Source organism: Mustela lutreola, chromosome 18, assembly GCF_030435805.1.
Source record: "Mustela lutreola isolate mMusLut2 chromosome 18, mMusLut2.pri, whole genome shotgun sequence".
NCBI lineage: Eukaryota > Metazoa > Chordata > Mammalia > Carnivora > Mustelidae > Mustela > Mustela lutreola.
This window is the reverse complement of record NC_081307.1, coordinates 26,203,360-26,215,980: the sequence shown is the minus strand read 5'-3', so window position 1 is coordinate 26,215,980 and position 12,621 is coordinate 26,203,360. Positions and strand designations below refer to the sequence as shown.

General features: G+C 41.1%; 1 protein-coding gene across 1 annotated transcript in view; it reads left to right on the top strand.

The window, feature by feature from the left end:
- The window catches only part of GTF2E2 (general transcription factor IIE subunit 2), a 67,725-nt gene extending 65,846 nt beyond the window's left edge, over positions 1 to 1,879 (top strand). Inside the window, exons 7-8 of the mRNA XM_059156337.1 lie at positions 6 to 121; positions 1,366 to 1,879. Of these exons, the coding sequence (XP_059012320.1) occupies positions 6 to 121; positions 1,366 to 1,482 (233 nt within the window). The 3' untranslated portion in view covers positions 1,483 to 1,879. The remainder of the gene's footprint in view (positions 1 to 5; positions 122 to 1,365) is intronic.
- The last annotated feature ends 10,742 nt before the right edge of the window (positions 1,880 to 12,621 follow it).

The window sequence follows — 12,621 nt, the reverse complement described above, 5'->3', positions numbered from 1 at the left end:
GGCAGAGTTTCAGAAGCTCTGGAGGAGCGTCACGGTGGATTCAATGGATGAGGAGAAAATTGAAGAATATCTGAAGCGACAGGGTATTTCTTCCATGCAGGAATCCGGACCAAAGAAAGTGGTATGTAGTTTCTTGAGGAAACAAAAAAAAAAAGTCATCCTCTGTTCTTTGAGCTGTGAGCCTGCTTCCTGTTCTCTGAAAAATGGGTAGTCTGTTCTCTCTTCCAGTTTTTTCTCGGTGTTGTAATTAGTGATCTTGGTCAGACGCAAACCAGATCATGCCTGATCTATTGGGCGCCAGTGGATCTCTGCCCCCAGGTGCTGTGACCCAGGCATGTGAGAGCTTTCCTCATTTACCCCTTCCACCACTGTCCGCCTAGTAGGGATTACTCTTAAGGTCAGGTCATACCGAACATTTTCTAGTGCCCACGTGTTGCCCTCCCAGTTTCTCAAAGGAGCTTGCTTCTCATCTCGACCTTTAAGACCTCAACTGTGCTTCCTCCCTCCTTGTTCCATGAGCCCCTGTGGTCTTGGTGCCTGACTCCGCCTTAGCCCTGATCACATTGTTGTCCTTGTTGACTTTCAGATTCCTTAAGAACCAGATACTATATAGGCCCAAAGCCTGATCAAAAGAGGAATTTGTAATGGAATGGTGACTTGTGAATTGCCTTGTACCAGCTTAATCAGTTGTCTGTAGTCCAAGGACAAACCCAGTTTGGAGAATAATTCACCAACACCTTAACTGCAGCTGCTTTGCCCCTCGCCTTCCCTCATCTACCATCAGATTTGTAGCTTGCCTTCTTTATGATTCTGTGTGTGTGCGTTTTATTCAGTGAATTTTTAGCATCCCTAAAAGGTTGAATTTATTGCCTAGTGATCTTTATGAGTTAGTGTAATGGCGGCACTTTATGAGCTATTTTTTCCTATCATTGCTTAGTTTATTGATTTTTTTTAAACCATGTGATTTTAAATTTCAAGGACACAGAAAACAATGGAGAATAATACTTAAATCTTTGTGTGCATAGCCAATTGCCAAGTTTGCTGTATCTCTGTTTTGCCATATTTACTTCAGATCTTTTTTAAAACCTAAAGATAGAAATGAAAAAGAGCTTTATTACCTCTCTTTTTGATCTGCTTAGTGTTGAGAATAGTTCTGGGGGCTTTCTGTGCCAGCCCCGTTATTCCCGGGGAAGGTGTGCACGTCACCATGACTCTAGCGCTCATCTGTGGTTGGGAGCTGTGGTTGGGGGTTGGCATAGGAAGCTGGGCCCACCGAGCAGGAAGAAAGGTTTCCGCACATCGTTAGTAAATCCTTGCTATTCTGCCTTTCTGAGTAGCTGTTTCTGTTTTTACCTTTTCTTGTAGGCTCCTATTCAGAGAAGGAAAAAGCCAGCTTCACAGAAAAAGCGACGGTTTAAGACCCACAACGAACATCTGGCTGGAGTGTTGAAGGACTACTCTGACATTGCTCCTGGCAAATAGCGAACAGTTTGTTCATGAGCAAAGAGTTAACAAAGTCAAGATCTTTTTTGTTGCTGGGCTCTGAAGACTCTTCCCATTCTACTTCTTAGGGCTGAGGAGAGGAGCAGTTCAGTTTACAGAACAAGAGCAAATTACCAAACTCAAAGCTTACTTTAATTGAATGGGCTAATGAGATATGTGATATTCCCTGTTAACCTTCTGTTACTTCTGGGAAAAAGGCGCTTAGCATGGCGTGCAAGTGTCTTTGCTACTTATCTCTATTTCTGAGTGGTTCCTGGTTCCTTTTCTCTTCCTTTATTACTTTAGAACAAGTTTGCAGATAAATAGTCTTGAATGCAATATTTGTTTATTCCAAAAGAACATATTTATAATAAAATCATTGTAGAAGGAACTCGAAGATGTTAGTGAGTTCAGTTTGTTTCTTTCTGTCTTTGGCAATGGCAGACGGCAGCTCCGGTCTTCAACTCCCACAGGATGCATGTTTGCGATGTTGTTGAAGACTGATTTGTGCTGTGGTGCTGAGCATATGGATCCCACAGTTGGAACACAGGATGTGCCCCTTGTTAGCAAATGTGACAGTAGAGATACACTACATGTGATTTTTAATGTTTTTTTAAAAGCATGAATCAGTATCGAGCTTCTTGGATTTTCCAAGTCATGGGCTCATGCCATCTCCAACAAAGATGGATAAGAGTTTTTTTGCCAACTTGAACGTCATCTTTACCCTGTCTCAATCCTCATGGGATTTGACCCTGAATTTTTTCTGGGGGAGACTCCCTCTGTCTTGCCATCACTGGCTGAGCTCATGAGAGCCATTATCAAAGATGTGGGTTCTTAGCAGTCATGGTGATCTAGAGGAAGGAAGTCTGTGTGCTTACTCCAGCCTTCTATGGCGGGCTGCCTGTTCTCCTTACCTCTGCTTGTTACTTGGGTGGTCCTTTGGGTTGGTTCTTACAGTCTCATATTATAAACTGAAATTGCAGAAGATTTTAAACATAAGGTTCAGTCATCTCAAGAAAAGGTGTGATGGTAACCCAGAGCAGTCAGTACTTTGTGTAGATGATAAGCTCTTTTGCTGCTTTAGTTCTTTTTATCCTTCTGATTTGGTTCTCATCCATTTACATAAGACTGTTTTCCTTTCCTCTTGTCGGGTAATTTAGAACACTGGGAAACTCATGGGTCTTTGTTACCAGGGTTTGTTTTTTGTTTGTTTGTTTGTTTAGTCAATGAGGAGGAACGTTTGATGTCTTATAACATAAAACTAGTTTTCTTGTAAAAATTCTGAAGCTAGCTTATCTCCGAGTGTGCCTACTTTTGGTAGTCTACACATCTTTCTGTTTTTATTTTTCGGTAATATTGAGGTATAGTTGACATACAGCAGGAGTTTAAGTTGTGTGTACAGCGTAATGATTTGACTTACGTATGTTGGGAAATGATAACCGCAATAGGTCCAAAAAAATAGAAAAAAACATTTTTTTCCATGTGGCAAAAACTCATAAAATTTACTCTTGATATATGCCACAGAGGAGAGTTAACTGTCATCATCCTGCTGTATGTCGCATCCTTGTCCCTGTCCTTAACTTACCTTGGAACTGAAATTTGTACCATTTCCACCCAATTTCCCCAGCCCCACTCCTGCCTCTGGTAATCACAAACACAATTTCTGCTATGAGTTCTTGTATTTTTGGTTTCACATATAGGTGAGATCAAATTGTCTTTTCCTTTGTCATATTTCACTTAGCATAATGCCCTCAAGGTCAGTCCATGTTGTTTGAAATGGCAGATTTCATCTTTATTACAACTGAAGTATTCCATAATAGAATAATAGTCTATTCCATCCACATCTTTATCCACTCATCTGCCAATAGATGCTTAGCTTGTTTCCATGGGGGTACAGATAGCTCTGACACATACTGTTTTCATTTACATCGGATATATTCCCAGAAGTGGGGTTGGTAGATCACTTGGTAATAATGTTTTTAATATCTTTGAGGAAACTGTATTTTCTATATTGGATGTACCAGTTTGTAATCCCACCGTCAGTGCACAAGGGTTCCCTTTTCTCCACATCCTTGCCTGCATTTGTTATTTCTTTTTGATGCTAACCATTCTAATAGTATCAGAATACCTCATTGTGGTTTTAATTTGCATTCCTCTAATGATTAGTGATGTTGAACATCTTTTCATGTGCTTGTTGGCCATTTGTATATTTTCTTTAGAAAAATGTCTATTTCAGGTCTTTGGCCCAGTTTTTAGTTGGATTTCTTTTTTTTTTTTTTTTTTTTTTGCAATTGTAGGAATTTTTATATTATTGAATGTTAACCTCTTACTAGATATATGGTTTGCAAACATTTTTTTCCCAACTCATCTGCTGCCTTTTCATTTCCTTGATTATTTCTTTGCTGTGCTTTTTAGTTTTATATAGTGCCACTTGTTTAGTTTTTATTTTGTTGCTTGTGCTTTGGTGTGATCTGAAAAATCATTGCTAAGACCCTTGTCAAGGAGCTTTTTTCTTATGTTTTTTTCCTAGGACTTAAATGGTTTCTACTCTTATATTTAAGTCTTTAATCCATTTTGAATTAATTTCTGGGGATGGCATAAGATAGAAGTCTAGTTTCATCCTTTTATGTATGTGTACTCAGTTTTTCCAGCACCATTTATTGAAGCAACTCTTCTTTATTGAGAGTTCTGGGCTCCCTTATCAGATATTAGTTGATACTATTTGTCAATAATATTTGATACTGTTTCAGTTACTACAGCATTATAATATAGCTTGAAATCTGGAAGTGTGATGCCTCCCATTTTGTTCTTTCTCAGGATTGCTCTGGCTATTCTATTGGGTCTTTTGTGGTTCCTTATAGATTTTAAGAGTGTTTTTTTCTACTGCATTAGAACTGCATTTTCAGCCTAGAGCTCTTTTACCCCCTTGGTTAACTTTATTCCTCAGTACTTTATGTTGTTTTTGATGCTTTTGAAAATGGGATTTTCTTCTTTTTCAGATGATTTGTTATTAGTTTGTAGGAAAGTTGCTGAGTTTTGCATGTTAATTTTGTTTTCCTGCGAGCTTTACTGAATTTCTTTATTAGATCAGCAGTTTTTTGGTGGAGTCTTTAGGATTTTCTTTCTATAAAATCATCTGCAAGTAGGGACAGTTTTACTTCCTTTCTGGTTCTGATGCTTCTTATTTATTTTTCTTTCTTGATTGCTCCGGCTAGCACTTCTAGTACTATGTCGAATAGGGATTGGTAAGATTGGGCACCTTTGTCTTATTCCTGGTCTTCAGGGAAAAGCTTTTAACCTTTTACCCTTAAATATGATGTTAGCTGTGGACTTGTCATGTATGGCCTTTACTGTGTTGGGGTATGTTCCTTCTGTATCTGATTTGTTGAGTTTTTATCATAAATGGATGTTGAATTTTGTTGTAAATGCATTTTCTGTATCTATTGAGATAATGATTTTTCTTTCATTTTATTAATGTCATGTATCACACTGATTTGCATATATTAAACCATCCTTGCATCCTAAGGATAAATCCCACTTGATCCTTCTGAAACATCTTTATAATGTGTTGCCAAATTTGGTTTGCCAGTATTTTACTGAGAATTTTTGCATCTGTGTTTGTGAGGGATATTGACCTATATATTTTTTCTAGTGATGTCCTTTTTTGGCTTTGGTACCATTGTAATGCCTGTCTTATAAGATGAATTTTGGAGTGTTTTCTTCTCTTTGAGTTTTTGGAAAGTTTTGAGAAGGATTGGCATTAATTCTTGAAATGCTTGGTAAAACACATCTTTGAAGACATCTGGTCTTGCGCTTTTCTTTGTTGGGGGATTTTTGATTGCTGATTCAATTTCCAAATAGTAATTGGTCTCTTTGGATTTTCTGCTTACTCTCAATTCAGACGTGGTAGGTTGTATTTTCTACTAAAATTTCCCATTTCAGAGAGCCTGGCTGTCTGAGTAGAACACAAAACTCTTGATACTGGTATCCTAACTTAAGCCCCATGTTAAGCATAGAGCTTACTTAGAAAAAGGAAAACAAGTTTTTTTCTGTTTCTTCTAGGTTGTCCAGTTTGGTGTATAGTTGTTCATAGTAGGATACTTTGTATTTCCATGGTATCAGTTGTAATGTTTTGTTTTTCATTTATAATTTTGTTGACTTGGAATCTTTTTCTTGGTTAGTCTAGCTAAATGTTTGTCAGTTTTATCTTTTCAAAGAACTATCTCCTTGGTTAATCTTTTCCATTGTTTTTCTGTTCTCTATAATACTAATTTTTAAAAGTTTTCACAGCTATTTATTTATTTATTTATTTGAGAGAGACAGCATGAGCTGGGGGACAGGCAGAGGGAGAAGCGGACTCCCTGCAGTGGAGGGAGCCCGACACAGGGCTTCATCCCAGGACTCTTGAGATCATGACCTGAGCCAAAGGCAGGTGCTTAATCGCCTGAACTACCCAGGTATGCCTATCATATTTACTTTTGCTTTAATCTTTATTATTTGTTTCCTCCTATTCACTTTTGGCTCACTTTGTTCTTTTTCTAATTCTTTAATGCGTAGAGTTGGGCTGTTTATTTGAGGTCTTTCTTGTTTCTACTGTAGGTGTTTATTGCTGTGAATTTCCCTTTAAGAACTGCTATTGCTGGCGCCTGCGTGGCTCAGTCATTTAAGCGTCTGCCTTCGGCTCAGGTCATGATCTCGGGGTCCTGGGACCAAGTCCCACATCTGGCTCACTGATCAGCAGGGAGCCTGCTTCTCCCTCTCCTTCTGCCTGGCACTCCACCTTCTTATGTGTATGATGAGCTCTCTATCTCTCTCAAATTAAAAAAAATAAAACTGCTTTTGCTGCATCCCATAAGTTTTGGTAGATTGTGTTTCCATTTTTGTCTGTCTCAAGATACTTACTTCTCATTTAGTTTCTAATTTGATCCCCTGGTGGTTCATGAGAGCATTCAGTTTCCATGTATTTGAATTTCTCCATTTTCCTTCTTTTGTTTCTAGTTTCATACCATTGTGGTCAGAGAAGATACTTGGCATGATTTCAACTTTTTTTTTTTTTTTAATTTTATGTATTTGAGAGATAGCGACACACAGTAAGAGTGGGAACACAAGCAGGGGGAGTGGGAGAGGGAGTAGCTGGCTCCCGGCTGAGCAGGGAGCCTGATGTGGGGCTGGGTCCCAGGACCCTGGGATCATGACCTGAGCTGAAGGCAGACTCTTAGTGACTGAGCCACCAGGCGCCCCCTGATATCAACCTTATTAAGTCTACTAAGATTTGGGACACCTGGGTGGCTCTGTCAGTTAAGCATCTGCCTTTGGCTCAGGTCATGATCTTCGGGTCCTGGGATTGAGCCCCATATTAGGCTCCCTGCTCAGTGAGAGGGCTGCTCCTCCCTCCCTTTCTGCAGCTCCCCTTGCTTGTGCTCTCCTGCGCATACACATTCTGTCTCTATCTCTCAAATAAAAATCTCAAAAAAAAATTTACTAAGACTTATTTTTTTGGCCCAGCATTTGGTTTATCCTAGAAAATATTCCCTGTGTGTCTGAGAAGAATATGTAGCCTGCTCTTTTCAGATAGAATGTTCTGTATATGGTTGTTAGATCCATTTGGTCTGTAAGCATTGTTCAGATCTGTTTCCCATTGGTTCTGTCTGGATGATCCATCCATTGTTGAGAGTAGGGTATTAAAGCCCCCAACTCTTAATGTATTGCTTTTTATTTTTCCTTTTAGCTCTGTTAGTTTTTGCTTTATATACTTGGATGCTCCGATTTTGGTGCATAAATATTTACAATTGTTATAGCTTCTTGAAGGATTGACCCCTTTATCATTATATGATGACCTTTGTATCTTTTTACATTTTAATTTGAGGTTTATTTTGTTTTATATATATATATATATATATATATATATATATATATATATATCTACTGGTTGTTGGGGTTTTTTTTGTTTGTTTGTTTGTTTTATCATTTCCTTGAAATATCTTTACCATCCCTTCAATCTTAGTCTGTGTGTGTCTTTAAGGCTAAAGTGAGTGTCTTGTAGGCAGCATTTTCATTGGGTCTTATTTTTGAATACAGTCAGTGTGTTCTGTGTATTGCAGTTGCAGAATTTAACCTAGTTAAGGTAATTATTGATAGAGACTTATTATTGCTATTTATTAAATTTTTAGATCCATTTTTGTAGATTTGTAGATCCGTTGTTCCTTGTTTCAAATTTTGTCTTTTTTTGTTTTGATATCCTTTGATATCAGAATGCTTTGACTTCTCTGTCATGTTCTTTTATATAATTACTGTGTTTTCCCCTTGTGCTTACCATGAAGCTTATATAAAATATATTAAAATTATAACACCTTATTTTAAGCTGATAACTTTAATAGGATTTCTAAACTTTACACTTATACTTACCCTCCTGCTCACACTTTAGGTTATTGGTATTGTTTTATATTTTTAATATTGTGTAACTAATAGCAGATTATTATTGTTATTCTTTTTCCTGTTTTAAATCCTTTTTTAAATTTTTTAAACTAGAGTTTAAGTGCCCTACACACTGCTATTACCATCGTACAGAATCTAATTTTGACTATGTATTTACCATTACCAGTAAGTCTCATGCTTTGTTTTTTTCAGTATTAATTAGCATATTTTTTACTTTCCTTCTAAGGATTCCCTTCAGCATTTCTGATTAGGGAGGTCTAGTGGTGTTAAACTACCTTGGCTTTTGTTTGGGAAAGTATTTTTCCTCATTTCTAAAGGCCAGCTTTTCCAAGTATAGAATTCTTGGTTGACAGTTTTTTTTTTTCCTTTCAGTGATTTTAGTATGTCATCCTATTCTTCCCTGGCCTAAAATGTTTCTGATTAGAAATCCTCTGGTAGGGCGCCTGGGTGGCACAGTCAGTTAAGCATCTGACTCTTGGTTTGGTTCATGTTGTGAGGTTGAGTTCTCTCCGCTTAACATAGAGTCTGCTTGGGATTCTTTCTCTCACTCTGTACCCCTTTCTGCTGTCTCATGCTTACTTGCTCGCTCGCTCTCTCTCTCAAATAAATAAATATTGAGAGAAAATGTGCACAAAATGGGGAGGGGCAGAGGGAGAAGTAGATTCCCTGCTGATCTGGAAGCCCTTAAGAACCCTGAGATCATGACCTGATAAGGGCATTAGCTTAACTGACTGCGCTACCCAGTTGCCCTGTAAATAAATCTTAAAAAAATAAAATCCCAATATTCGTATGTGGGTTCCTTTGTATGTAATTTACTTTATTCTTGCTGCTTTCAAAATTCTTTGTCTTTGACTTTTGACAATTTTTTAAAAATGTGTCTTGGTGTATTCCTATTTGGGTTCAGTCTACTTGGGGTCCTTTGGGCCTCAGGGATCTGGATGTCCATTTCTCTCCCAGGTTTGGAAAGTCTTTAGCCATTATTGCTTTAAGTATACTTTTTATATTTTTCATCTTTTGGAATTCCCATCACATGAATATTGTTTCTTTTGACTGTCCAGTAAATCGCTAAAGTATTCTTAACTCTCTTCCATTTCTTTTTCTTTTTGTTCTTCTGACTGGATAATTTCTAGTGTCCTTTCCCGCAGGTTGCTGATTCTACTACGTATTAATTTCTTTATTTTTTTATTTTAAAGATTCTTAGAAAATTTATTTTTAAATTAACATATAATGTATTATTTACCCCAGGGGTACAGGTCTGTGAATCATCAGTCTTACACAGTTCACAGCACTCACCATAGCACATACCCACCCCAGTGTCCATCACCCCGCCACTCCATCCCCCCTCCCACCACCCCCTCCAGCAACCCTCAGTTTGTGAATGTTTTCATTAAACGCCTCTGCAGTCATTGTATTTTCAGCTCTGGGATTTTTTTTTTCCCCCAAAGGTTTTACTTATTTATTTGACAGATCACAAGTAGGCAGAGAGGCAGGCAGAGAGAGAGGGGGAAGCAGGCTACCTGCTGAGTAGAGAGCCCTGAAACGATGACCTGAGCTGAAGGCAGAGGCTTTAACCCACTGAGCCACCCAGGCGCCCCTGGGATTTTTTTTTAATGGTTTCTATTTCCTTGTTGAACTTGTCGTTTTGTTCATTTATTTTTCTCACATTGTGTAATTCACTAAACGTTAAGAGGATGATTTTGAATTCTTGGACAGTTTGTAGATCTCCACTTCTTTTGGACTGTACATGTTTATTTTAGCAGAGACAGTTCCTCACCAGTCAGTTTAGTTTGGGCTTCTGGATTGTCTGCTAGTGACATCATTGAGCAGGTAGGGCTTGCTGTCAGCTCTCTTCTTTGATGAAGCCATTGCCCAGGCTCTGAGCTTTGGGGCTGGGGGTTGTACTGGCTGAGAACAGTTGGCTAGGACTGCTTGCTTGGCTCCCTGCCAGAGTGAGTCTAGAGGATAGACTCTGGGGTTCCCTAGCTTCTCCGGTCAGGCTTTCTAGATGGTCAGGACGGGGTTACTCAGTAGGCTGGGCTACAAATTGGGCTCTCTGCGGCAGTCAGGTAGTAGGACAGGCCCTGGGCCTGCATGGCTTAGTGTTTGGTACCCAAATCAAGTGTGACTATACCCTGAATTCCCTGGCTAGTCAGGGCCCATGATTTACCCTGTGGATGGGGAGTGCACACTGTTCAGTTCCAGTGCTACGGAGAGCAGGGGCTATTGGTGGTGCTGGCGGCTCCCTGTGGGCACTGGTGCAGTTCCCTTGTGCGTGGGCTGCAAGCTGTCTTCAGCTGTGGGTGGCCCTATGGATTCAAGTCCCTGCCCAGGGTCAGCAGAACCAGCTTCAAGGTCAGTAAGATTGTTGTCTTGACTCAAGCCAACCCACATCCCAAACCCCCTGGCTGGATGCGGCCCCCAGCTTCGTTCTGCAGACTTTTCAGACCTGCCTGCCGGACTCCCTGCTCAAGTGTTGTGGGCTGTGCAGCTTTCCAGGCTTTCTGGTTGAGCAGGGTCAAGAGCTCCACTCAGCCGTGGGCAGGCTTATGACTCTCCTCCCTCCAGGGCTGGAAAGTTGCTTCATTTGAGGACCTAGATCAGGCAGCCCTGCTTCCTACCGAGTCCCCTCATCAGACCACGTCACTGACTGACTTCTGCAGATGAATAAGCCACAGGTTGGGACCACTGCTTGGGCACTGCAGGTAGGAACTTGGGCTGCCAAGATCTGAGAGCTGGTTGTTGCAACCCCTTCTTCCTCTTCTCTCATGGTTAGATTGCCAGTAGTCAAGCTCTGCAGATCCCCTGAAATCCTGGTGTGGCCAGACCCAAGCTGGGGCTCCTAAGACATGACCCACAATGTTGGGAAGCTTGCTGGCCACCCTGGCTGTTTTTCCCACTGGAGGAACCAAGGCCAAGGGGAGGGGTGGTGCAGAAGGGTGCTTCAGCCTCCCCTTTGTGTTCCAGAATTCTCTCAGTGGTCTTTTCCTTGTATACTTGTTTTTGTGACGGGGAGCAAAGTCAGGAATGACCTGTGTCACCATCTTGGTGATATCACCTGTCACCATTCTGTTTTATTGGTTAGGTGTGGAAATGCATTTTGGACATCTCAAACACTTCATCTTGTATGCAAGGAGACATACATGAAGGCCGCCAGCACAGAGTTGAAGGTAAGCTACTTTGCTGCCAGGTGTGTGTTAGTAGTAGTTTCTAGCTAACCCTGTGTTCGCCAGTATTGTATACTGGCTTGTTATCTTTTGTCCAAACTTTCACAAAGGAGTAAATTGAGATGTAGTAAATGCAGTATTTTGCTCAGTTGTCACACTTGCAAATTCTGTAGCTTTTCCTCATTCACTTGCATTTTTTGTGTTGTGCCTTGATCCCCTCTGGCTGCTATATGGAAGAGGAATTTCTCCCATCTACCCCTTCTTTGGCCTGAGGATTGTGCCACCTGGTGACAATGTGAGGAGAATTGTAGTTTTGGTGGGAAATTGTGAGAGGGTTCCAGTTGTGTCACAATAAAAGGAAGGACACCCAGTTCTTCCGAACTTGAAATTCAAGTTCGAGTTGAAGTCCCATTCTTGCCTCTGCTCATGTCTGCCAGACTTGGCCATCTAGAAGTGAGTGGGAGTGGACGTGGGTGGCCGATTTCAGAGGTGAAGACCGTCTGCTGTGCATTTTGATGTGTAATTGAGGACAATCATTGGAAACTTTTAGGGGAGAGTTCAGAGAAATGGAGTTGTGCCTGGACAAAAATGTAAAAAGGAACATCCAGCTGCTGCTGTCACTCCCTAGCAGTGTGGCAAGAAGGTGGTGGGACCTGGGGACAGAGGGGAGCCCTGCAGCCAGGGAGCAGAGTCCTCGCGAGAAGGCCAGGCGGGGATACCCACTGCTTCTGGTCTGCGAACATACAGTCTGGGGTTTGGGGCGCTCTTGGAGGTCACAAGCAGACAAAACCTGTTCCGAATGTGGGATTTTGGCATTTGGATTCATAAATTTCCCAGTTACTACCAGTCAATGGCAATTCTCTGGCACAGAGGAGACTCTTCCCTGTAGCTTCCCTGTAGGTTTCACTTACCAGAGAATTTGGGGTTTCCTGAGACTTTTTTGGGAGGTTCTTAACAAGCCAAGGCCACACACACTGTGTGACGAGGCTGGGGTGGTGTCGTGTGGACAGTGATGGCCCATCATCCATTTATTGCCATCCTGGGGCTTCACGTAGGGAGGATGAGATCTTCTTTCCTGGTATGTGTTTTGCGAGTGTGTCCTCGCTTGTCCCGGGAGGTGTTCCAGGAGAGGCGGAGGCTTCTAGGACCCGCGTCTACACTAACTGAACCTTGGATCTTGTGTCCCTGTGCTGTCCCGGGAGTGTCATGTCAAGTGAGTGGACTTTTTTTTTTTTTTTTTTCTTTAAAGATTTTATTTATTTGACACAGAGAGTTCACAAGTAGGCAGAGAGGCAGGCAGAGAGAGAGGAAGGGAAGCAGGCTCCCTGCTGAGCAGAGAGCCCAATGTGGGCCTCCATCCCAGGACCCTGAGATCATGACCTGAGCCAAAGGCAGCGGCTCAACTCACTGAGCCACCCAGGCGCCTGTGAGTGGACATTTTTAAAAGTGATCTGTCTGCCCTACTTGGGGCTTAAAATCGCCACCCCAAGATTGTCAGTGTGTTTTAGCATAGGTGTCCTAAGGACAGTTTCAGAGAACA